The 26,981-nt window shown below is 44.0% G+C and overlaps 1 protein-coding gene across 1 annotated transcript in view; it reads left to right on the top strand.

Moving 5' to 3' along the window:
* LOC144805541 (lysozyme g-like) overlaps nucleotides 1-26,981 on the top strand; it is a 219,560-nt gene that overhangs the window by 14,137 nt on the left and 178,442 nt on the right. Inside the window, exon 2 of the mRNA XM_078672073.1 lies at nucleotides 14,725-14,790. Within this exon, the coding sequence (XP_078528199.1) occupies nucleotides 14,725-14,790 (66 nt within the window). The remainder of the gene's footprint in view (nucleotides 1-14,724; nucleotides 14,791-26,981) is intronic.

Genomic DNA, 26,981 nt, shown 5'->3' with positions numbered 1-26,981 from the left:
TAGATATCTGGAGGGTGAAGCATGGCAATATGAGCGATTTCTCCTTTTATAGCTGTAGGTATAGGCACCATTCCAGAATCGACTTCTTTCTATTAGATCAGGTGCTTTTTCCCGCAGTAGACTCTATATCGTACATCCCGGCTTTACTCTCTGATCATTCTATTGTAGAACAAACAATTAAGCTCAATCAGGAGAAACAATCGAGGAGGTGGACTCTAGATAGGTCAATACTTCAAAAAGAGGAGGTAAAAAAAGACTTGGAGTTGCAAGTAGGGAAGTATTTTAGGCTAAACTGTGGGCACCACGACTGATCAAGTCATATGGGAGGCCTTTAAAATCTTCATGAGGGGATCCCTGAGCTCACTAATGAGCTGGAGTAATCAAATCAGATGAAGGGCGGAAGAAGAATGTCTTCGCAAGATCAAACAAACAGAGCAGGAGCTCCAGAGGGCATTACTGGACCAGCAGCCTAATCTGCTCTATATACAAAGCAAGCTAGACTCCCTTCGGGCAGAATATCAGGCCACATTAGATAAAACACTTAAAGACAGATGGGAGGCAAGCAAACTGCAAAAAAAATTCCTATGGGGAAAAGTGTGGACGAATTCTTGCCTGGAAGGCCAGGACAGACTAGGTCAGAAATCAGATCGAGGGCCTGTCTGTACGTAACACCGGGGTCACTACCTATAATGATGACCAGATCCGTGAGGAGGCCAAACTATTTATACAGAGTCTATACACAGAAGAGAATAGTTTTTCTTCTCAAAGAGCAGATGCTTGGTTAAAACAGCTTGAGCTGCCTCAGTTAGCAGAGTCGGATAGAGCATTTTTGTGCTCAACGATAAGAGAGGCCGAAGTCCGAAATCAGATAAAAAATGAACAAGGGAAAGGCAGCCGGCCCAGATGGGCTCCGGGTAGAGTTATATCTGATAGGCTTAGACAGGGTAGTCTCTGTTTTAACACATTTATTCAATGAAATATACCTTTCAGGCGAGACTGCCCCACAAACTTGGTCAGAAGCTACTGTCACTCTGATCCTGAAACCGAATAAAGACTCCTTAACAATTGAGTCCTACAGGCCAATCTCGCTGCTAAACACTGACTATAAGATCTTTGCAGGGGTTTTGGCAGCGAGATTAGCTAGAGTCATAAAAACTATAGTACATCAGGATCAGAGAGGTTTCATCCCGGGCAGGCAGCTAAACAGACTAAATTTTCAAGCTATAGCCACCATAGATGTCGCTACAGATAAGAAACTTCCATTAACACTGGTAGCCATAGGCGCCGCTAAGGCTTTTGACCAAGTAAACTGGTCATATCTATGGTTGGCATTATCTGGTTTTGGATTCCCTGAGAATTTTATAGCATCAATAAGGTCTCTATACTCTTGCCCTCAGGCAAAAATTCTTGTAAACGGGCTCCTCACGGACTGGATTACAATATCCTGTGGAACCAGGCAAGGGTGCCCCCTATCCTCCCTTTTGTTCAATTTATATATTGAACCATTTGTATGCCAGTAAAGATCAGACCCTTTGATTAAACCTTTTAAAATAGCTGATTTAGCTTTAAAAGTTGCCCTTTACGCAGACGATTTGCTTATGTTCACCTCCAACCCGGACGAAGCTATTCCCAGGCTATTCGATCAGGCAGAGGCCTTTGGGGAAATCTCAGGATACAAAATAAATAAAGACAAAACCGAGATTATGCGGTGGAACCGGGGTTGTGGCGATTCCAGGAGTAAAGCTGCGAATGTGATATCTAGGCATTCATCTGGCCCAAAATATCTCTGAGATATCCAAATTGAACCTAACAAGGATAAGGATGTTTGCGGGTTACTACACCGCTGGTCAGGCCTTCAGTTAAACATCTTTGGGGGGGTGAATCTAATCAAAATGGTAATCTTACCAAAAATCACTTTTTTGTTCAATTCTATCCCATTAAGCTTTAAGGTATCAGACATTGCCAAATTACAGGGAAAAATTGGTTCCTTCATCTGGAACACCAAGACATCAAGAATCTCTTGGAAAAAATGAAGGAGAAGATTAAAAACTGGAGGTTTAGCTCTGCCAGACCTACTTGTATATTGTCATTCTTTTCATTTTAAAAATTTCAAACTCTTGGCCGATAAGGCGGATGCTTCCTCTTTAGGTCTTTTATTCCAGGCATTACTACATGGCATTCCACAAGGGCAAGAACATTTTCTTTTCAAATATGGTGATCCAAAGTTCTACAAAAAGGTGAGGCTTAAGATCTTGGATGTGGCACTTAAAAATTGGGCATATATTCGAAAAAGGCTTGGAATTCCATACTACGCACCCCAGGCCCCGATCTGGGATTCTCCAGGGACGCCGGATTGTCTTAATGATCAGTTATCTCGCCCCCTTAAATTGGCAGGGTTGATATGCTGGCGTGACCTGCAAAAGAATTCAAAGCTCATGCAGTCTTGAAAATTGCTAGCAATGGAGTTGTTGGATTCAGTTACCGACAAGATAATTTTTTTATCAACAGCATACGATACCAGGGCAAGCCCATGACTTTTTATTAATTTAGCCAGTAGGGTATCATAGCAATCAAAAAGTGTGGGGCTCAGGAAACAGGCGTGAGGAGCCCCACATGGAAGTGATAAAGGGGGGGGGACAAAATCACATAATGCCACCCACTGAGATCGGTGGCATAGGAAGGAGCCTAGCAGGGAGAGCGCCTTGTCCCTGATCCCAATAGTTGCCGGACGGTCCATCAGCAGCCCAAGGCTAACCGTGTCACAGGTGGCTGATAGATCCAGATGGTGCCCCCACCATCCAACATCCGTCTCCTCAGTGGCCGTTTTCACCGCTAGCTCTGTACTGTAGTGAGCCCGGAACCCAAATTGGGACAAATCCAGGATTTCGTTGTTAGTGATGCAAGACGAGAGTTCTAAATTAAAAGCTTTCACCACCACCTCAGACGGGAAAGGAAGTCTTGAGATGGGCCTATAATTCAGTGGATCCTCAGTATTCAACGAGGGTTTTTTTAATAGTGGCCGTATGGATGATTTTTTTTCATTCTACTGGTAGAGGATAGGACTCTTCTGTGTGGGTGCAAAACAGGATTGTAAGAGAATGCTGTTGAGCAGATAGAGTGATAATTGTTATACAGCTGAACCAGACTCATCACACCAGGTAAGGCTAAAGTAACCGAGGAAGATGTTTTAGAAATAGTTATTTGGTATTTTTGCACTTAGTTGTTTGGGCTGTTGGACTAAGAGAAAATTATACTATGGACAGTAGTAGGTGAGGTTAAAAATAGTAGGCTTTGGGTCTGATGTCTTACTTTCATCAAAGAGACATTCTACCCAGAGAAACTGCTGCCTTTTGGATTTTGCACAGTATTAAAGAACTGTGGCTTATTGCGCTGCCTTATTTAACTTCCCAATCCTGGTGAATGACAGCATAGCCGTGAGGAATCAGAAGTCAAGTACAGATTGGGAGGAGTCAGAGAGCCAAGTTTCCATCAGGAATAGCAAGCACAGGTAAAGGGACATAATCAGAACCACAATTTCGATGCAGGATTGGACTGCAGATGTGATGTACGGAATTAGAAGTGGACTGATCAGTTCTTGTGAAAGGGTAAAGGCAATTGGGGCATGTATAAAGTTTTGTGTTTTAAAGTGGGATCTCTTGTGGTTGATCAGGGTTGCCTTTACCTCTCTTGATGACTATAGTATGGGTGGGTGCAACAGCAGTAGGACTTGGAAAGTAGGAGGGGTATTTAAAAGATTGATGGCCAGATTTAGAACCTATTAACACAGTGCAGTGCAGTATCTGCAAATGCAAATGCTACGCTGAGTGAAAAGAAGAGAGGAGGAGAACGTAGACCCGGCACTGAAATTAGCTGTGGGGTGCCACAGGGACACCCTTGCGCCATAGTGCATGGGAGTCTCCGTGAGTCAAGAATAGGTTTGATACTGAAAGGGTGCACTTCTAGTACAAAATACCATACTTAGATTAACTTTAACCCATTTTCCTTTTTGTATTTGTGCTGGAAAGTGCAGCATACTTTAAAAATTGGAAAAGGAAGGAGAAATCATAGCATTTCTCCTGCATTGTGCCTACTTCAAAAGAGCACAATTTTCTCATGCTAAACCCTGTCTACTTTACTTAGTAAATAGGGTTTAAGATCAGAAACGCTGAGTGGTTTCATGGGAATGCCCATGCCCCACTCATGGTTTGCCCCCTTGTTGCGACGTTTCGTGTTACTTTCACATTATTTCCAGCACTAAACAAGTTTAGCGCTGGAAAGACAATCGTGAAAAAAAACATTTGCGCCGATGTTTGTCACTTTTGTGACGCAAACACATTGTGGCGATGATTTTATTGCTAAAAATCTGGGTGATAACTGACCACTAGTCAAATTATCAGTGTGGTGATCTCCCACCACCTCCCAGTATCTGACTTTTAATCTCAATAAATCGTCTCTTGTAGCCCTATCCGGATGTTCCCACAGATCCATCATATTCATTAGCTTGCACCAATCTGCGATGTGCTTAAACCTGGTAGTTTTGTTGCACCATTGATGTTCATAACCTCTCGTAGAGAGTCTTGATAATTGGTAAGTTGGGGGGTTATCCATAGGCAGAACCAGTAGGTTAAGGGATTCAGGGCTGCCGGATCACCAATTCTCTTCAACTAGAGATCAAAAAAATCAAAATCAAAAATCAAAAAAGGGGAGTTAGAGGAGTTGCAATAGGTCTCGAAATAAGGGACCCAACAAAGATGTTTTCACAAGTCGTTATCTTATTAACAGTAGTGTAGCCCCGGATCTTGGCTCCATACAGGGCCCACTTTGGTCTTTTGCACGATAAACTTCCAAAGCTGGGGAAAGGGGTTGGGCGTAGGATTGCTTTGGGAATCTTAGTATAGATTTGGATCTTTGGCATAGGGTTAGATAACTCTTTTTTATATGATATTCCAATTTGAGTAACTCGTTCAGACCTATGCCATGGTAGTCAAAAATCTTTACCCGTTCGAGGGTTCATGCGTAATCTTGATCTCCCGTAGACCACCCCTTGCTTTCCCAAACACCATATATTTTGTCTTAGAGGTATCAAGTTCTAATCTCCTATCCCTACAAAATTCAAAAAATCCGTCCAGTAGTATTTGTAGACCTATGGGTGTTTTGGATATAAATGGGGCGTCATCTCCAAATAGCAGGATAGCCATTCAGGGAGGGAGCATCATTCCTACAAGCCATTAAGCGACTCACCACATCATTTATAAACAGGGAAAACTATACAGAAATCACTTATAATATCTCAAATGACCGAGGAAATGGAGGCTAAAGTCGACGTTTCGGTCTTCTGTGGCATTAATTCCTTAGACCATCGTCAGGACAGTACTAACCAAACTAAGGATTGCTGCCCGTTCTCGCCATACTACAGCTACCACGCTGGAAATTGGTTGCCTGAAAGTCCTAACCGGGCCACCCATCAGAGGATTCATTATAACCACCGCCATCACTCTGAAAATATATATTATCAGAAGAGTCTTTTCTCTAACTCTTGAGTGTGAGAGCATCAACTTGCCTACTATAGATTTTGAATCAACCCTCTTGAACTACACTGGCATTTATCTGTCTACTACAAGGGTCTTTGCTAAATGCAATGTTTTACTGTCCTGAGGATGGTCTAGGGGATTAATGCCACTGAAGACCAAAACGTCGACCTTAGCCTCCATTTCCTCGTCATTTGAGATATTTTAAGTGATTTCTGTATTGATTTTGAGATACGCCACTTATTGAATTTGATTTGGAATGGATGTTTCACGCACATGAATTATAGGTTTGATTGTAATTGACCTTTTTCATGTGTTAGCATGAGATTTATTTCCGTTATGAATGTACCCTATTTAATGTAACTGTCACAAGAAAATATATTTATAATTTGACTATACGATATTCCCGTGACTTTTTCTTCTTTCTTTTTCCCGATTTGATTTCTGTGTGCATTCATTTGCAGAACTGTTGTCATTTATTACACTATTGGTTCAATATTTTTCATAACTGAACTTTATTAATCTGTTGGACACACAGACTTAATGAAGAAGACTAATGAATAACACCTTTTATGAGCATTTCTAAAACCACACTTTTATTATAGATCTTCAGCACTATATCTAACATTTTGTGGCATCTTTCAACTATACCTTAGCTCAAACTACAAAAAGAAGCATAATTAACAACACCTTATTTCACCATTCTATCGTAAAACATATGGCATCATTTAAATGTACCTTTCTGTACAAACTAATAACAGAAACCTAATTATTAACACCTTATATGATCATCTTTCAAACAGCACAGTTGAGCTACATTTGACCTAACTATCTATAATTATGCAGTATCATTAAACAATACTTTTGTAGAAAGAAAAAAAATGATGCCTAATAAACTACACCTTTATATGAGCATATTTGAACATGCACATTTGTAGTGCATCTTCAACCAACTATCTAAAAATAAGAGGCATCATTCAGCTATACCTCTGAACAGACTTTAAAAAAAAATATATATATTAATGTACAGACTTTTTTTACCAAACTTCAAGTACACTAAAAAGAATCCCAATATACATCTCTACATTTAATAATATATTTCAAACAACACAGTTTTAAAATAATGTCAAATCTATTTTAAATAAACCTCAAAAATATATAAATTTCCTTTCAAATAAATCTGTTGAATGAAAAATCTCACAAACTCAGACAGGATTTGTTTTTACACACAGTCAATATAGATCACCAGACTCTGCAAGGTGAAACCAGTAATGGCAAGATTTCCCTCTGTTTGTCTATACAAATACACATAAGCAACAAATGACATTACTTCACAGAGATTTTCAAATTGAAAAACACATTTCCATTGGTCATAGATAATAACCCTTTCAACTGACTTCTTCACCCCTTCTGCTTAATGCCAGTTTCCATAGCAACGGGTCACGCAACATTAAACTTAATTGACAGGTCACACGTTCACCACAGAATGTTGCAAATAGTAACAGCAAGTGTGGTTGCTTTTGCAAAACATGCCCTTGTCCTATCTGCTGTCACTTTCAATTTGTTTTACTAACCAATAAGAAACATGCTTTTTAAACATAGTAAAATGCATCCTATTTTTGAATGTATAATCTTCTTAAACAGCCAAACATATATCTACTTTCTTAAAAACAGCATCTTTTCCACCATTTAGATAGCTCTCACTCTACCAACTGACTACCTCAGCTACATATGTCTTTTGATCACCTACAGAGATCCCTTCAAGATGCTTTCAGTGTGGATTGTTGGACGCTGTTATGTATTCTGGTGAAAAAGTTATGCTGAGCACAGAGGTATTGACAAAGACTTCACTTTGCAAAATGTAGATGGTTTGGAATTAATGCCTCTGTTTAAAACCTTTTTGCATCTCCAACCCCCTGGCCTCATGATTGTGCACTGTGGTGACAATGACCTAGGCACATTGACTGCCGTAGGTCTGGAAATGCTAATGAAGGTCGTCTTTGCAAAAATTAATGTTGCTTTTTCCACAAACTGCCTTTGTATACTCTAACATATGCCAAATACAGAAGGGAAATTAGTCCAATCAATTTTGTCCACAGATTGAGAAAGCTAGAAAAAATGCCAATAAAGCTGTTTCTGCTAGCCTCAGAGACCATAGAATGGGCTCCATATATAACAACAATCTACGTTTCCATATTGAGGGCATCTACAGGAGTGACAGAGTACACTTCACTGATGAAGGGAACAGAGTGTTTCTCAACAACCTATAGCTCTGCATCTGCACTTAAATGTAGCTGCAATGAACTCAAAATAAACACAAGGGCTCGTTTTAGAGCCACACAATACCCCAACATATATCCTAGCTTTATTTAAAAAAATCTTAATTATTTTTGCTAGGAGTCGGCCACCCAGAACGACTTAGAGCCGCGCACCCATCGTGTTCACATTAGCGGGCCGCCCTGAGTGCCGCGCACCCCTCGTGTTCACAACAGAGGCTGCGCTGGGAGCCGCACACCCCTTGCATTCACACCAGGGGGGCAGCGCTGGGAGCTGAGCTCCCACCACGTTCACACCAGGGGGCCACACTGAGCGCCGCGCTAGGGTCGCAACTCCAATTGTTTTTGGGGGAAAACAATACGCTTTCATTAATTTACATTTGCCCCGGGGACGCCATTCCCTGATGCATGCTCGAATATAAATGTTTCAATTTTTAAATAAAAAACGGAGGAGGGGGGACTGCCACCCCCCTCCCCGGCCATTTTGGGCCCGAGGATCCCATCCCCGGGACCTGGCCTCATGGTTAGGGACTGTGGGGGGAGCCCCATGGTCCCACCAGCTCCCCGCCTCCTGCAGGAGCCGGCATTGCTTTTACACACGGGGAGCTGTTGACATGCAGCTTCCCGTGTGAAAAAGCAATCGGCTTTGGATTTTGGAAGAGTGAGCAGGTTTCCCTGCTCTAGCTTTCAGAATCCAAAGCAAGTTTGCTATGACAGGGCAGGAGCCGTGCTCCCGCCCTCTCATAGCAAACAGCAGTGTCCCGGGGGTGTGCACCCTGGGACACTGCAGGAGCCAACCCTGGGGGTGGCAGTCCCAAGGACCATAGAAGGCTCTAAGAGGGGGGCCAGGTGGCCCCCCTCCCAACTACTGCACAGCCTCGGGTGGTGGTTGTCCCTGGGGCATTTGGGGGTTCGAGCCCCCACACAGGTTTAATATTTATTTTAAAAAAGAAGCCCCGGGGCTGGCAGTCCTAGGAGCTGTGGAGGGCTGTGTGCCCCCATGAATATTTGAGAAAAGCCCTGGGGGTGCCGGTCCTCGGGCCCCCACAAATTAAAAAAAACCCAGGGGTGGCGGCCCCCGGGGCTGCAGGAGGACCACATGCCCTCCCGCGTATTATAAACATAGCCCCTGGGAGGTGGTGGTCCCCAGGGCTGCCCCCGCGGGCCCCAGCTAATATTTTTTGGCAATGCCCCCAGAACCTGGCCCACCCAGGAGCCTCAATTAAATGAAGGGGGCTGTAAGGGGAGAAAGAGCTGGGGTCCCATGTACAATGATTTACAAAGATGGTGACGTAACCATTGTTGCAATGTGACCTTATTACTGACTTTCAAGTATTCGTTACTTTTCATCCTTACATGTTTATTACCAAGACTCATGTGCCACTGGTCACATTGAAAGTGTGATTCAACACCCTGGTCATTATTTTCTACATAAAGCTTACTTTGCTTGCAAAATACTGTTTTTGTGTCATCATTGCTCACCTTAGAAGTAATTTTGTGTGATCGCCAATCTTCTCCTGCGCCCTTCTGCTGCACCTGATCCTTGTAGGGCACGGTGGTGTTTCACTTGCTGGTTCCCATCCTCCGAGTCGCTGTCAGTCAGCTCCATTTCCATTCCTCCCTTTTTCGCAATTTTGTGCATGATGGCACATGCTGCCACTATCTTGCAACATTGTTCAGGGTTGTATTTCAGTGCTCCACCGATCTTTTGAAGGCATCTGAATCGCCTCTTCAGCAGTCCAAATGTACGCTTTACGATGTTCCTGGTTGATATATGTGCTGCATTGTACCTCTGTTGCTTGGCATTTGTAGGATTGAGGTAAGGTGTCATGAGGTAATTTCGCAAGGCGTATGCGCTGTCACCTACATGTGAGGAAGCAAAGGGGGTCAGTGGTTGTTTGACATTGACATAAGTACAATGAATGTGACAATCTATTGCACATATTTACCTAGCAGATGTCCCTCTCCAAATTCTCCCCTTGCAAGACGGGTGTGAATGCCACTTTGCCTGAATATATAGGAATCATGTGCACTGCCGGGAAATTGCGCCACAATGTCTGTTATCATGTTTTTTGCATTACAGACAACCTGAATATTGAGGGAATGATAACATTTCCTATTCCTATACAAATATTCCTGTGCTGCAGGGGAACATATTGCCACATGGGTGCAATCAATAGAACCCAAAACATGTGGGAAGCCTTCAATCTGGTAAAATTCCTGCTTAGTCTTGGCAATGGCATGCGCTGTGGTAGGGAAATTGATATGTGAGCCTATCCGGACCATCATGGCATCAAGTAATGCTTTGAATATTCTTGACATTGCGCTTTGTGACACACCTCCTGCTACTGCGATTACAGCCTGGAAACTGCCTGACGCCAGTAGATGTAGGCAACATAAGACCTGTGCATGCGTTGGGATGGCATTGGTACTACGAGTCTGTCAGTGCAGGATGGGGTCCAATTCATTGATGAGATCATGGATCATTGCTGCATTCAGCCTATACTTATCATATATCTCGTCCTCATGCTGTCCTAGCAAAGTTATGCAGACTCTGAAGATGCACTCATTGATTCGCCTCTGTCTCTGTCCAGCAGCCTGCAGCCTCATCCTCCTCTCCATCAGGTACAGTCCTGCCATTGTGATTTGTGGTAGCTCATTCTGGGTGTGTTTAAATCAGTTTGAGTTGATTTGCAGCTGTATGAAATTTGCACTCATGATTACCACCTGGTTGTGTTCCTTCTTATTTTGCGATTGCAATTTTGTGATTCTCAAGGGTATTTGCTATTTGCGATTTTTAATGCATTTCATTTGCGATTCTTTATTTGCGATTCTCTATTTGAGAGTCGCAAATAAAGAATCGCAAAGGTTTTCTCAGAATTGTTTTGGGATTCTTTATTTTTGCAAAAAAATACTGTTTTTCGCAAAAGTAACGATGATGCATTTGCTACACTGTAATTCGCGAAAGCAAATGCCATTTTTTTGCGATTCACAAATTTTGCAATTTCTTAAATGCTTGATGCATGTGCCTGTTTATTCTTTTAGGTCCTGTAAAACATACAAACGATCATTGAGGTCAAATGGAGTTTCAGCCACCACTGTGCTGACACTATAGAGGTCTGAGACCCACATCCTTACCCCTAACCGGATCTCTGAGGGTATATGAACCCCAGGGATTTAATTGACATGTTGTTAACTGCCCTCTGTACCTCATATAGGTGATTGACTCAACTGCCACACAAGCCTAATACCCTAGCTGTTCAGGATTTCTTTAAGTCCTGGTTCTTCCTCTCAATGACTGAATTTACCTTGGGGTGGTAGGGGAGGACTACTGCAAGGCCACACTTTAACTTCCCATGGCTTCTTTCTAAGCCTAAGAGTGAGACGCGGTCCCTGGTTGGAACATAGTGTGCCAATTGCGTGTGTCCCGATCAAAGATTTGCAAATCACGTATAACAGTTCTGGCATCAGCCAAGCGCTGGGGCCAAACCCATAGGAATCTAGAGCATGAATCCACTGCCACCAAGATGTACTTGAAAGCTCTGTCTGGGTGTAAGGGGCCCCAGTGATCCAAATATACACAAGTGAGAGGTATGTTTGAGATCAATAAAGGTGATTGCGGTAGACATGCTACAGTGAAGCCTTTTATCTGCTGGCAGATGTGGCATTCAAGGTCGAAGTCCGTGGTCTGTTTAGTGAGACCTGGTCACCAGTAGCGCTGCTTCAGCGATGAATCTGTAGTAGTAGTCCCTGTATGTGCTGAACGCAGACCCTCATGTGCCGCAAGTATTGATCCTAATCTGTGGTCAGTGATTGGTATTACTCTACCCCCAGTCCTAGAATATGAGTATTCTGAATATTTTGTGCATCTAACTCATAATAATACTTGAATGGAAAGCTTTTCAGTGGTGCTGAGCTGTTGCACATGGCATGGACAGCTATCATACTTGTTCCATATATTTTCATGCTAGAACAAGTGATTGCAGCAATGGCCGCAGTTTTCACGGTTGCCTTGGCACCTTCATCCGCCATTGAATTCCCTTCAACTTGAATGCCAACACGCTGATGACTCAATGTATAAATAACGTGAGGCCGTGGCAGGCCTTCTTTCAGCTTTGCCAATTATTCCCAAAGCATCTTGCGCTTGATTGTACAACCTTTTGAATCTCAAAACCCATTTTGGCCCCAATAGTGAAGATAATAATTATGAGACTGGACACAGCAAAATGAATCACACACGAAACGTGTGGGCAATTTGTGATCTGTATTTTGTAGTGCCAGTATCAGGGCTTTCCCTGAAGCTGAAGGATAATTTTTAATGGGATCTCGTGATAAGGAGACTCATCACTCCACCCAGCATGATTGTGGTACAGAGCAGGCGCTAAAGCTGACTCCCACTGCTGCACGCATAAATCTTTTACTGATTCTGCTATGAGGTCGGAGAAAGCAGGTAAAATTACTGCTTTCCCCATTGGGCAATCTATTACTAACTCAGGTGGCCAATCTTTTTCAGCCAAAAGAATGTCGTAACCATGTGTCAGGTCCTCCCAAAACAGACCTTTCACTTCTCATTGTATCTCCCCTTCTAGTTGAAGTGTTATTCTGTGTGAATGATGTGGGAAACTCTCTCTCTTTTCCGGTGTTTTCACAGTGATATACTCACTCAATACTACTACTTCCATAAACTCCATCATGTTCTGTCGATATTTTGTGACTTCTGCTGCACTGTCCAGCATCGTCACCGCCCATTCACCATTCTGAAGCAGAGTCTCCAGCAGCCTGGACATCTCTGATCTTTATCCCTGTCACCTTTTTATTCTTAAATTGTGGTTTTGTTGATTTTTGTTTATCTTCTTGTTTGATGATGTAGTCTGAAGTACGATATGTCTCTCTTTTCAGCTTTGTTCACTCTTCTGACCTTTTCTCATTGTTTTGGGGGAGGTATACGGAGTTCGTAAGATGGTACAAATTTAACATAGTACACAATTCCTTAATTAATTTGGATACAAATGGAGTACCCTGATCAGTGAAAATCTCTTTAGGAAACCCACCCTTGAGAATATTTCAATAAGAACTCCAGCAATATTTCTGGTAGTGGCGACTGAAGGGGAACCACTTCAGGATAGCGAGTGGCATAGTCGACAACTACCAAGCAATAAGTGTTACCCTGTTTTGTTCTTTGGAAGGGACCAATCAGGTCCATTACAATATGCTTGAAGGGCTGTCCTATTATAGATAAGGGTTGGACAGGGACTCCAGGAGCTTTATATGGCTTTTTCTGTGGACAGATTTCACAACTCTGGCAATATTTGTTTATTGCGGCATGAATGATAGGCCATTAGAAATACCTTAAAACCATTTGATAAACTTTCCCTGGTCCAGTATGGCCGGCCAATAAATGAGAAATGGGAGAAAAAATCATGTGTTCCTTAAATTCTTTTGGACCTAGGAGTTGGAGAGCTGACCCTATTTTTTGTATTCTATATAGAACCCCCTTTTTTATGAACAGGTGAAACCAAGAACAAGTGTTTCCTTCATTCTCTATGCTTTCTTCCAAGCATTGTGTAGGGTACTGTCATTCCTCTGAACACAATGGAAATCCCAAACTATATGTTAAGTTTCAGCTGTGAGAATTGGCACGACTCCGGCTTTTATTTTAATTTCTTTACCAGTTTGAGCAGTCAAATGTCACCTCAGTTATTGGATACTTCGTTATATCTCCATGAAAACACATATAATCTCTTCTTCCTTATTTGGAAGGATTTGGTAGAGCTCTACCCATTTCTGAAGAATAAATGATTGACGTTATCCTGAATCTAATAAAGCCTTAATTCTGTGATCTTGAATGTATAGACTTAAATTAAATCAGTATCCCAGCTCTTGTGTATAAAGAACGTACCTTGGGATACAACATTACTCCATGGGTTCCCAAACTGTTTTTTTAATGGGAAAGGACCCAGAAACGTGTCCCCATTCACCACAATGAAAACATTAGGGATTTTTAAAGGAGTTTGGCATAGTTCAAAAGGTACTAACTTTGGAAGGGTTCGTAACAATTTTGTAAGGTCTTTTCTCATTCTTGAGTGGAGCCTGACCTTCCCACACTGGAAGTTTGTCTGACGTTTAAGTGGGCCGTGGAAAAAGCTGTGGCCATCTCTACGGTTTGTTCTAAGGTTAGGCCTGTACGTTGTTTGAGCCATTTTAGTTTTGCTAGGGATAAAGCCTTTAGATATAGTTCCAATAAATCAAATTCATGACTTCTTTGTTGCTGTGTTCAAGGGGTCCAAGCTATTTATCTTCAGCCAATTTAAGTTTGAACAAAAGCGTTTTGTTATTATCCCCTGCTATGCCACGTTCCATTCTAAACTTCAAACGATAGGCTTCTGCGTCTAATTCCAGGAGGTCCAATTTGACATTCTTGACTTCTTTAAAAGAAGTCGTACCATAAGTATTGGCTATTTGGTAGGTGACTTGTGCTTCCCTGACTAGTAATGGAACCAGCAAGAAAGGCCATTTGTTATAGGGCCAGGCACAAGCCCTAGCAGCCATCTCAAAATGTATACGAAAGGCATCTGGGTCTTCCCCAGGAACATATTCCTGTAATTGTATGTGGAGGTCTGTTGACAAGTTGCGAGTAGCAGAGAGGTTGAATGTTAATTGAAATTGATCTTCTGCGACTTTGTGGATACTAGCCATTTGCAACTTCATAATGTCCTTAAAGGTTTTGTGGTCTGCCTTGGCAGAAAAAAATTCTCTTCCGATGGTTCTCCATTTTTCTCAATGGTCTAATATGTCCGCATTCTTCACCTTTTGTGGTAAAAACACAAATAGAAAAAAATTGAGTTCTCCGGTTTTAGTGTCACCCAATTAGTTTCTCTAGAATTTCACACAGGTTTTAACTAAAGTTTTCTTTCTTTTAGGTTCGGTCCCATCAGAGTCTCTGGCCGGCAATCAAGATTCCCCCAGAGAAAGTAACAAACCCCAGGGTAAGAGTCGTCTTTTTTACCCTATTGAATAAGGATAGACTAATCACCAAGGAATAAGTCACCCGTGTTCCTATACTTTTTTTACAAAAAAACAAAGAAGGACGGGTAGTTTTTCACTTTCCTAAAACAAGTACTAATTTGTAAAGTCACAAGAGAAGAAATGAATAAAAAAGAGTCCCTCATTCGTACAAATAAAAAAAACGGCTTTCTTGAAGAACCTGAAACCATTTTGGTGAGGGTAGAAAGAAAGAGAAAAAAAAGAATTGGAAATCATGAGGAACTTGTGGAAGGTTAGGTTTTTCTCCCCTCCCATTTTTTCCAAATCCGGCCCCTTAGCTGGCTAAGTCACATTCCTACGAAAAAGTGGCGGGGCGACACGCCATCATATGAGCTTGGTCCTAGTCTTCCACTCTGTATTTACTTCAGGGATGCTGATTTCAAGACGTTTCTTGTCTTCTCCTAACAGCTATTACCAGGGCTGGGATATGCTAAGCAGCTTCCAGCATCTACGGGGGTTGGATTGCTGAAACCCTGGGTCCTTCCTCTCTATCAACTTCGATAAAGGAACCAGGTTGGTCTCGGCTCCTGGTGGCCAGACGGCCTGGGGTATTCTTGATTGGCATGGTTCTCTCTTCCAGATTTGTTTCCTATTCTTTGTCCTCTTGGTCTGGATGATGGTCTTTAAAATGACTGAGTTGTTCCCTGATTGGCTCATTTTATGACCAAAATCATCCGGTTCTACCAATGTTATCATTTCCTCTCCTGGTGTGGTTGAAGAATGGCAGCTCAGCTGCGGGGGAAGAGAAGAGGGTTCAGGTAAGTCTGGCTCATATAGAACATCCTAGGGAATGTTACTTTCCCCTTCCTATTCACTTCCCTTTTCACAGCAGGCTGGAAAAATATTGTTGAGGTGGCAACCGTAGTCATCAGGGAATCACTTTTGTGAGGTGAAAGAAGGGCAATTCTGAGGTTGTAGAAACAAAAACAAACATGGAAAAAGCAAATGTTATGCCATGTATATTGAAGAACACACAAAAGGGACAGTACTACAGCATCAGTGTGGACAGCATGAAAAAAGGGAGAACAGTGGCCGAACTTTATCTATCTTAGGTGAATGGCCATTGTAATGGTTCTCATCAAATTCAACGTGCAAGAAAAGATGACTCTGCCTGCAATGCAAACATTCTAACTTGTGACTTGCAGAATGCACACAGATCTCTAAAGCAAGTGCTTAAGCCAATGACCTATGTTAGTGGATTGTCTATCTCCAATCTCTGCAAGTCTGTACTAGATCGTCCCACGATGTACTGCCACTGGAGTCAGTGTTACATGCTTTTGTGGTCCTACTCCACATCTCTGTAAACTGGCTTCTGGCTTTTTTATTGCAGTGCAGATAAAGGTTTGCTTTCTCTCTATTTCTCTCTCTCCCTGTCTCCAAGAGTTAAGTTAATAAATGACCACAAAATTCAGAAAGGACACACACCCATATGCTCACATCAATACCCACCCACACAAAAATCAATTGCTCATACCATTCTCGCACCATCAGTCTCGTACAATACTACTGACTCTCACCACCAATGTTACGTCTCCCAATAATTATCACTCACCATAAAAAGGCAGGGTGACCAAGGATGTGTTGCTGTAAAAAGGACGAAACGATGTAGTGAAGTTTGTGAGAACTTGAAGTTAAAGAGAATGATGTGACAGAAGGGGGAGGTGTTCGGGCAAATAGTGTTAAATAAAGTGGTGTTGTGTAGTTCCTACTAATCTTTAGGATCTGCACATTCTTTGGACAACATAAACTAGGGGCTTGGTGCCAAGACTGATTCCAGATACCACTGGAGGACATGTTGGCCTATAAACCATCTAGCTCGCAGTGCCACTGTATTAGACCTGTCAGCCTTAGGGTGATCTTTCCCCGTGACTTTTTGCCCTGGCCTCATTTTTTCCACCTATTTTTTGTTGGCCCTTCGGTCTTCGGGCACCTTTTCGCAGCTAATCTGTGTTAGGGTGCAGGTGCTCACTACTTTCAACATGGCTGCCACTGGCCCCTGCTACTGCAGCATGGTCTTTTTAGTGTAGCACCCTAGTTGCCAGGAGCAGGCAGGGTCCCCATACAATGTTGCAACACCAGCCACCCAGCCCCTGTCCATAGTTAGAGTGGGGAAGCTCCTGGAACCTTCCAGAAGGAAGGCGGACCTGACTTTTCCCGCCTTAGAGAGTGGTCACCTGACCTGGGCATATATAAGCCAGGGAAGGAACTTTTTCCAGTCAGTTGGGGCATCACTGACCTGGGGAACCCACGCAGGAGTTTTAGGCAGGAGAGCCTAGTGAGGAACCTATGCTACTGGGAGTGACAGGATTTAGGTGCTGCCTCTTAAGCTAAGTGAGGTGTCCAAAGCTAGCCCCCTGATCTGGCCCAGTGGTAGGGAATCCCAGGGCCCATCTGCAGTGACTGAGGAGAAACTCTTCAGGCCCTCAACTCACTCCCCCCCCCTCTTCTTCAACTTCAAGAAACAAGCAACAAAGGGCGCAGAACCATCCAAGCTCCGAGAAACCTACTTCATGAGACCAGGTACTGGACTGAGCTGCCCTGCGCATCCCCTGCCTTCAGCTGGGACTTGTTGTCTCCCCTGACTGAACTGTGTGACAAGCGCTATAAATTGCCCCCATCCTGCCACAGTTCTGACTGACTAACTTGTGGAGCGCTGTAATCTGCCCTCCTGCCTAGCGCTGTATCAGAGGCTGCCTGCTCTGTCAGGGATCATCGAGATTGCCTCCCTGTACTGCCAGCACCTAGCGCTGTGAAGCTTCCACCCAAGCGCTACCCAGGATCGGCGCTAGCCCTGTACCTCAGTGCCTCGAGGCCCGCGAGGAGAGTTGCCCCCGCGGCATCAGGCCGTCCACACGACGCCTCAGCGGCACCATCGGCCTGCCACGAGGCCGCCTGCCCTGCGCTGTGGCTAGCGCCGACATCGACTCCCCCCCGGCGGCCCCCGGTACCAGGGGAGGGCCGCCGCACCGAGTTCGTCAGGCCGTGACGGGCCTGAAGCTTACTTGTGCCCCATCACGTGAGCGGGAGCGCCGCCGCGTCATTGGCCGCGCCCCCGCCCAGCTGCCTCACCATTGGCTGTTGCCGTCGGGCCCCGCTGTCAAGGCCCGGCGCTTGAGGAAAGCCGCACTTCCCCTCGGAGGGGGCTGTGGAGCCAGAGAGCCCCCTCCGGTTGAGCTTCACCACTTTATCTCACTCCGGCCCCGGTGCCTAGTGCCCCGAAGCCAGTCCGGCACAGCGCTGGGCCGAGTGAGGCTCTAGGAGGGTCGGACACCCCTCCCTCTTTATCGACGACTACGCAAGGGCCCGGTGGGCCGAATAAGAAAGGTAACCCCCCTGGGGAGGAGGGCGGTAGGCCGAGTGAGGCCCGAGGTCGCCCCTCCCCCGGGGTTAACTGTGACTGGGCCCTGTTGGCCCCCCCCCACGGTTCTGAATGTGCCTCATTTTATCGTTTTTCCTGCATATTTACCAGCCTGCATTACTCATTGTGCTGCATATTTACCAACCTGAATTATGCTTTGTGAACCATATTTACAAGCTTGAATGGGTAAAGTGTACGATATTTACAAGCCTGATAAATGAGAGGGAGAGTCACTTCACTGTACTGAATTTTCTTGCAGAGATGGACTTCCATAACACTTTTGATGCTCTATTCTGGGTCGCAGGCGACCCGCATTCACAAGAAGAAAGGCTTGTCACAAATGACTAAAGGCTGTTTTCTTTGAAATTCTTTGTTCACCTGATAAGTACTTGCTGATATGTTTTATTCCTTTCTAGGAAAAGCGACCATGAGAGGTTTGATGTGCTACTTAGATGCATTATAATTGTCGCTTCTTGTAGGATCCTCCAGGTTTATTCCATTACCCCTTTGCCTGTCAAAGAGTTGATGCGACAGGCGGGGCCAGTTAACGTTTCATTGCATAGATGAGCTGGTTGTCATTATAATGGAAAGCCTTACTGACACGTTTACTCTTCGCAGGAAATGCAACCTGCACATGATACATGAAATGTCTTAATGAAATGCTTATGAATTACTAATGCCTTGCTCTAACTGAAAGCCTATATAAAAGATCTTGATTTTTCAAATACAACATCTGGTGTGGTCTCCATTATTGCGCCACTGTGTGTTTTATTGGATGTGTGTGTTAAATAGCTGCTTTACACATCAATCAATCAATCAATCAATCACTGCATTTATATAGCGCACTACTCACCCGTAGGGTCTCAAGGCGCTAGGGGAGGGGGGGGGTCCGCCACTGCTCGAACAGCCAGGTCTTGAGCTGCTTCCTGAAGGCGAGGTGGTCCTGGGTCAGGCGGAGGTGGGTCGGGAGGGAGTTCCAGGTCTTGGCGGCCAGGTAGGAGAAGGACCTTCCCCTTCTGGTGGCTCTTCGGAAGTGGGGGACGGCGGCGAGGGCGTGGCCGGTCGATCGAAGCTGGCGTGTGGGAGCGTAGAAGTTGAGGCGGCTGTTGAGGTATCCTGGGCCTTGGTTGTGTAGGGCTTTGTGTGCGTGGGTGAGGAGACGGAAGGTGATTCTCTTGTTGACCGGGAGCCAGTGCAGGTCTCTCAGGTGTCCGGAGATGTGGCTGCGACGGGGGATGTCCAGGATGAGTCGTGCTGAGGCGTTCTGGATCCGCCGGAGTCTCTTCTGGAGTTTGGCGGTGGTACCGGCGTAGAGGGAGCTGCCGTAGTCCAGACGACTGGTGACGAGAGCCTGGGTGACCGTCTTCCTGGTCTCGGTGGGAATCCACCGGAAGATCTTACGTAGCATGCGCAGGATGTTGAAGCATGACGAGGAGACGGCGTTGATTTGTCTGGTCATGGGGAGGGAGGAGTACAGGATGAAGCCCAGGTTGTGTGCGTGGTCTGTTGGTTTGGGTGCGCTGCCCAGGGCGGGGGGCCACCAGGAGTCATCCCAGGCGGAGGGTGAAGATCCCAGGATGAGGACTTCCGTCTTGTCCGAGTTCAGTTTCAGGCGACTGTTCATCATCCGCTTGGCAACGTCTGTCATCCCTTCGTGTAGGTTGGCTCTGGCAGCGGTGGGGTCGTTGGTGAGGGAGAGGATCAGCTGGGTGTCGTCGGCGTAGGAGATGATGTTGAGGTTGTGTTGGCGTGCGATGGCTGCGAGGGGGCTCATGTAGTCGTTGAAGAGGGTTGGGCTGAGCGAGAAGCCTTGAGGAACGCCGCAGATGACTTCGGTGGCTTCTGATCTGAACGGGGGGAGATAGATAGGGGGTTGACCCAAACACTAGTCACTGAGACCTGGGTAATCAAAGTACTGAGAGGAAGGGGTCTCCGTGTTAGAGCAATAATTGTACTGATTTACTTTAGAAGGAATTCATCAAACAACAATGAATGAAGTCGACATTGTTTTAATTCACAATGAGGAACAATATAGCAAACATACTAACACTTCATCAGAGCATATAGTAGGTTGAACAGTGCCCAGAAAGGGGAAAAAAGGGGGGGAAAAGTGGTTGTGTGAGGATGGTGTGGTACAGGATTGTGACAATAAAATCAAGACAATATCAAAAAATACATTTGTGTTTCAATTACAATACAAAAAGGAACAATGGACTGGTGGTTCACTATAACGATATATACACTTGTCATCCTCCAATAATGCAACCAATGTCAAATTTGTGTATGGAGTTGACGTAAAGGGAGACGTTGTCGACGTTTTACCCTCAAATTATCGCAGGGTTAGTCGAGCCCTTGCAGCGGGGTCTTCATCAGGACGAGGAACTGGGCAGGCAACCTAATGAATATGTATATAGAGGGATTGTTTAATCAATTGGCAGAAAGTGTCCATTACAAGTGACCAATTTGATTCAAGTAATGTAGCACACAACAAAGAGCATACCGTTATGATTATCGCTCTATCTTTTCACAGCTTGCGTCATCAAGAATATTATCATAGCTAGGGGTAAAGGAGAAATCAATAGTTGTTGGGCATTAAAAACGGAGAGAGGAGTTAAGTCAATCTGAATCAAAGTGATTTAAACAATTATGAATTGATCCTTACTTTAGTGAAGGTGAAAAAGAGAGGCGGAGGAAGAGGCCGGCCCTGGGGCGGCGTACCAGTCGATATCTGAAAAGCAATAATGGTCTGACTTTAGGATATGCAATCAATCTATGCTGTAACAGGTTATTGAACATTACGGGCTCATGGAGGGGGGGCAGGCTTACCAGCGTCGTCCCGAAGGATCGGCGATGGTTGAAAGATATGTAGCGGCGTGCAAGTCGATATCTGAAAAGCGATAATGGTCTGACTTCAGAATATGCAATCAATCTATACTGTAACAGGTTATTACACATTGCGGGCTCATGGAGGCTTACCAGCGTCGTCCAAGAGGATCGGCGATGGTTCAAAGATATGCGGTTTCAACATCGATTTGTATGTTGACCTAGGAATCAACATCATAAAGGGCCATTAAGTATAAAACATTTCAAATGAGGAGCAAAGAATGTGGCCACGGCGGTTTGTAAATGGTGAAATAGCGGAACATGGGAAGAGGCTTACCGAATGCCGACCGGATCAAGCATCAAAATGCGCTCGCGTCTGACGTAGCGAGGCAGACTTCCTGGTTAAGTAAGAAGCGAGGGCACGTGATTGTCTCAGTCGAGTTAGACATTGAAGACAGAACCGCGTCAGAGTGAATGACAACGGTGACGTGGGTATTATTCAGGACGATTGACACCAAGACAATACAGATTGGGTGTTATCTAAATGTGTGTCTCAGGGTCATACGCATACTGTCTAGCTCAGTATACGGCGAAGATGGGACTGTTGTATGGGGGTAACCATGGGAACAATCTAATGGACAATGAAAAAAGACTTGTATAAAAAGGACATTTCATGAGCAAAGTAGATTCACACGAGGTTATGTAATAGCATAATTTGATAAATTGGAGTTAATTCACAAGTAAAAATGAGCAAGTGAAACAACACCAAAGTTTGCAATAATTTCAGTATAAGTAGCGTATTATCTAGGTCAGTACAACACCCAAAAATTTACAATTCATACTTCAATAGAGAGAATTGGTGTACGCTCCGTGCATGTTATTCGGGCGTACCTCTCTCATGAGGGTAAAGTCCCATACGATTATATGATGGTTATAATTGTCAAGTGGAATAGTTCCAACACTAGGAGAACATTAAGGAAATTAAAGAAATCATTGTCATTATAGACATTGGTGTGGAACAGGTTTACAGTCTGTCAAGGTCATTAGACACAATTATGAGGCGTACCTCTCACATGAGGGTAAAGGCCAGTTGAAATAATTGTAACCTGTAATTGTGTGCACTGCGTTATAAAGGTACATATTAAGGTAATATCGCTAACTGTGAAAAGGAGCTGTCATATTCATTGAGTCCGTTCTGAATTGAATCAAAGCGAAGCATCCATTTTATTTCACGGATATTCAGAATATTAAAGATATTGCCACCCCGTGGTCCCAGCACTGCCTTCTCTAGTATCACCCATCTTAGGCTCTCAGGGGAATGGGTGGCGAGCTTGAAGTGGTCAACTAGAGGTGCCCCCTGCACCTCGCATCTTATCCTGCTCATGTGCTGGAGAATTCGTACTTTGGCCTTTTGTTGGGTTTGGCCAATGTATATCAATCCGCATGGACAGACAATGGCGTAAATGATGTTGGACGTATTGCAGTTACTATGGAATTTGAGTGGGATTCTATGTTGAAGATGTGCGAATTCTTTAGTTTGAATAGTTGTGTCGCACGCCTTGCACTTCCCACACCTGAAGTGGACAAAAACAGGTGGAAGATTCCATAATGAAGTGATTGTCGGGTCTTCGGGCCAGAGAGAAAGGAACGCACCACATGGTCTTTCACACTCTTAGCTCTTTTGAATGCATGTAGAGGAGATCCTCTTTGATTAAGATCATCAGATATCAATTGCCAATGCTGGTTGATAATGCGTTTGATTTGATTACTTTTGGTGGAATACGTGGTTACACATACTATCCTTTCCTCATTGACCGCTTTCTTATCTTTTGGAATGAGTAGTTCTTCTCTAGGGTAGAACCAGGCACGCTTCCTCGATTTCTTCACCAATCTTTTCGGATATCCTCGTTGTTGAAGACGGTTAGCCAGATCTTCTGATTCCTGGAGGTAGTGTTCTTTATTGGAGCAGTTCCTTCGGATCTATGAAACTGTCCGAATGGTAAATTATCGCGAAGGGCACGGGGATGATGGCTGCTGTATTGTAACAGTGAATTCCTCTCCGCCGGTTTATGATACAATGTGGTCAATAGGATTCCAGATTCTTCGTAAATGGTGATATATAAAAAGTTAATCTTCTTGTCTGATTGACTGGTAAATTTTAAATGTGTTGATTGTTGATTCAACCACATAAAGAATGCTGATAGTTCGTCCGAGTTGCTGTTCCAGATAAGAAGGATGTCGTCTATATATCGCATCCAGAGACTGAGTTGGTCTCTGAATGGATTGAAGTTGTTCAGCACAGTGTCGTTCTCAAATGCCGCCATATACAAAATTGCCACGTCCGGGGCGAATGGGGCCCCCATAGCTACTCCGGAGATCTGAAGGTAAAATTTATTTTTGAAAATGAAGAAGTATTTGGTCATAGCTATCGTCAGTAGAGCTACAATAAATTCAGTTGGAACTTGTACCGGGGCTGGTCGTTGATTCAGACATCTAGTTATCACTGCTAGTACTTCTTGTTGAGGAATGCAGGTGTAGAGGGATACCGCATCACATGTGGCCAATATTTGGCGCTGTGGATCAAAAGGTCGATTCTCGATGATCGTGATTGTATGCATGGTGTCTCGTAGGTATGATTGACAAGACTCTGCCAAGGGTTTGATGAAGAAATCGATATACTTCCCAAGTGGTTCCAATATCGACCCGCATCCCGAAACGATGGGGCGTCCAGGTGGTTTGATCATGCTTTTATGTATTTTCGGTATGGTATAAATAGTTGCAAGTCGAGGATGTTTCTGATTCAGATATGAGCACTCGTTTTCAGACAAGAAACCCTGGTCCAGACCAGCTTGTGTCAGTAGTTGAATCTCGGTAGCGATTCATGAATACATAAACAACAAAAGAAGAACATCCCAATAATTACACATAGAACCGTTAACAGTTTCCAACCCCATGTACTAAGCAGAGTACAGAACCAACCAGAAAAGGTCCAAGTACCATTGTCAGTATGAATTTCTGCAGCTATTTTATGTAGTTTGGAGATGGCATCATATACAGATGGCGAATTATCTGGAATATAGACGCAACAACTACTTCCGATGATGCGACGTGCACCCCCACGATCAGCTAACACAACGTCTAAGACCATTCTATTCTGAAGCGTAAAAATTCTCGTGATCTGAAGCTCTTCAGTTATATTCCCTAAAGCGGAAACAGTTTCATTAGCAACAGCTTCCACAACACGTGTCAGCCGCCTTATCTTCCTGCTGTTTAAAGCAGCACCAACAAAAGAGAAGAGACCCAAATTAAAATCTACATATTGCTGTAAGGAAGTGTCAGTTTGATCGACACTATCAAGGTCCAATGTTCTCTTAACTCTATTCAATAGAAAATCATGATAAAGCACAAAATCATTGTGATGCATAGGTGGGGCAATAAACACAGGAGGTAATACAAAAGATATATAACATGTACCTAACCACCCAAGAGGAAGAAGATGGTAACCCTTGTTTCCACAAATAAAATAAGTATTTTGTGAGGCCACAAAAGAAATACCATTGGGTGCATCAAATGTTAAAGTAGTATTACATTTACTTCTCCCTACTGGAATTGTTCCTTTATTCCGCACACACAAATCCGCTTTTGTCTCAATAACTGTAATCATGTGTAAATTAGACGCATTTATAAGTCTCTGATTAGTGAAAACACGAGGTGCAGATACATTATCCGGTCGATATTCTTCCCATTCGAATTTAGTTCCTTCCGCTTGTGGATAGCCATCTCGGTCATTATAACAAAGTTTATTCAATTGGAAAAGTAGTCCACCTTTTGTTGGCCATCTTAGAGTAAAAAGAAGAGTATACCACGCATTACATGAACCATTGTGTGAAAAGGGAAGAGGAATAAGCGGAGTTCTACCTTTCTTTTGGTGTCCAGGCAACATCCCACATACCCAGCAATTAGACATGTTCGTCATGTCATGCGTATGATGCAGAATTTGAATGAAACTATTATTCAAATAGGTCTGTCTATGTCTTTCTTCATGATAAGGTAAAGTAAAATGGAAATGTTCAGAAGGACTTGGAGTGGTAGGCAGTAAATAGTACCGTGCAGGAAATAGTCTTTCTATAGTCCAAGCTATTACTGCGATTACCACTATTGTCGTAGCAAAGAGAACTGCACCCAAAATTCTGCTCTTTCTCGATGTCATAGGTGCCATTGTACAAAGAACAAACTTCAAGATATCAAACTAGGACTGAGGCTGCCGCTGGTGTCTTCTCCGAGATTCAAGACGGGTGTCGCTACACTGGACAGAACTGATCCCCCCCCCCTTGATATTCCCGGCTTCCGTTTTCACAAACCTCAGAACGGTAACAAACCAGTTCAAAAATGAGCGAAAAAATTATTTTCTTGGATGTAGGTTGTACTTCACTCCATCAGAAACAGTGTGGTCCTGGAAGGCTCCCTCCGACTCATGAGACGTAACAGCTGGGCTCCTCTCCGCGTCCAAAATGTCTCGGTAGTCAGACAGGACTGTAGGGTTCACAAAATCCGGAGAGACACGACGGCAGTGCGTTGAGTGTATCCACCGCTTCTTATTCGTGACGCGCACAGCCGTTCGTGTTGATAGCAGCACTTGCTCAGGGCCACGCCACCTCGGTTCCAAGCTGCTAGTCCTCTCGAATACGCGGACCATAACATGGTCCCCAGGACGGAGATCATGAGCCTCTCCAGTGGAGTTGTCGGGGAGCGCTTCTCGAACCTGTTGATGAATGGAAAATAAATCATTTGTTAATCGTGCCAAATAATCGTTCATCATTATACAAGGCACATCATGTATTAATCGAGGCTTAGGAACTCCCCAAATATTCATAGGCCTTCCAAACACCACTTCATAAGGTGTGAGGCCAGATCGGGAATGTGGCACTGATCTAATAGACAGCAATGCCAAAGGCAAAGCATCCGGCCATTTCAAAGACGTAGATGCCACGATCTTTGCTAGCTTCAGCTTCAGAGTTGCATTGTACCTGTCCACTAGACCTGCTGACTGCGGGTGGAATACAGCGAGGAATCTTTGCTTGATTCCCAATCCTTTCAGAACATACTCCACTATTTTCCCAACAAAGTGAGGACCGTTATCATTCCACAAAAATTTACAAACACCATAACGCGGGAAGTACTCTTTAAGTAACACCTTAGCTGTTGTTAATGCTGTATTATCTTTCGTAGGGTAGGCCTCAATCCATTTGCTGAAGGCACACACCACTACTAAGACATACTTGAGGTTATTACAGCGTTCCAGCTGGATGTAATCCATTTGTAATACTTCGAATGGTGCAGTAGGTGGAACGAACCCTCCTTTAGGAGTATAAGTCCCTTTCCCAGGAGTGTGCTGTAAGCAAATCAGACAAGTTTGTACTACTCTCTTAGCCGTACTAGCAATCTCAGGATGCTCCCAAACTCGTGTAAGCAATTTAGTAATTACAAGAGCTCCAACGTGTGCCAACCCGTGCGTCATTTGAACCATCGCTTGTAAATACGCAGCGGGTAATTTCCATCTCTCCATATCTTTGCTACGCCAACAACCCTCATCGTCCAACACTCCCTCTGTTGCCCATGTTGCAAGTTCTGCTTCAGATGCTGATTTCTGTATATCTAGTATTTCTTCTCTATCATCATGCCATCGCTCAGCTTGCGATTTCACCACATACATGGGAGAGGCATTTTTTAACATGGCAGTCTCTCTCGCTATGCGGTCTGCAATAGCGTTTCCTACTCCTACTTTGTCTGTTACCTTTTTATGAGCACTACACTTGATTATTGCCACTTTCTTCGGGCATAATAGTGCATTCAGGAGATCACGTACCAATTCTCCATGCATAATGTGTACTCCATGCGAGGTCAGGAACCCTCGTTCCTTCCAGAGTAGGCCGAAATCGTGCACTACCCCAA

The sequence above is a fragment of the Lissotriton helveticus genome, assembly GCF_964261635.1.
Source record: "Lissotriton helveticus chromosome 1_1 unlocalized genomic scaffold, aLisHel1.1 SUPER_1_unloc_14, whole genome shotgun sequence".
In the NCBI taxonomy this organism is placed as follows: Eukaryota; Metazoa; Chordata; class Amphibia; order Caudata; family Salamandridae; genus Lissotriton; species Lissotriton helveticus.
This window is presented reverse-complemented; position numbering and strand designations above follow the sequence as displayed.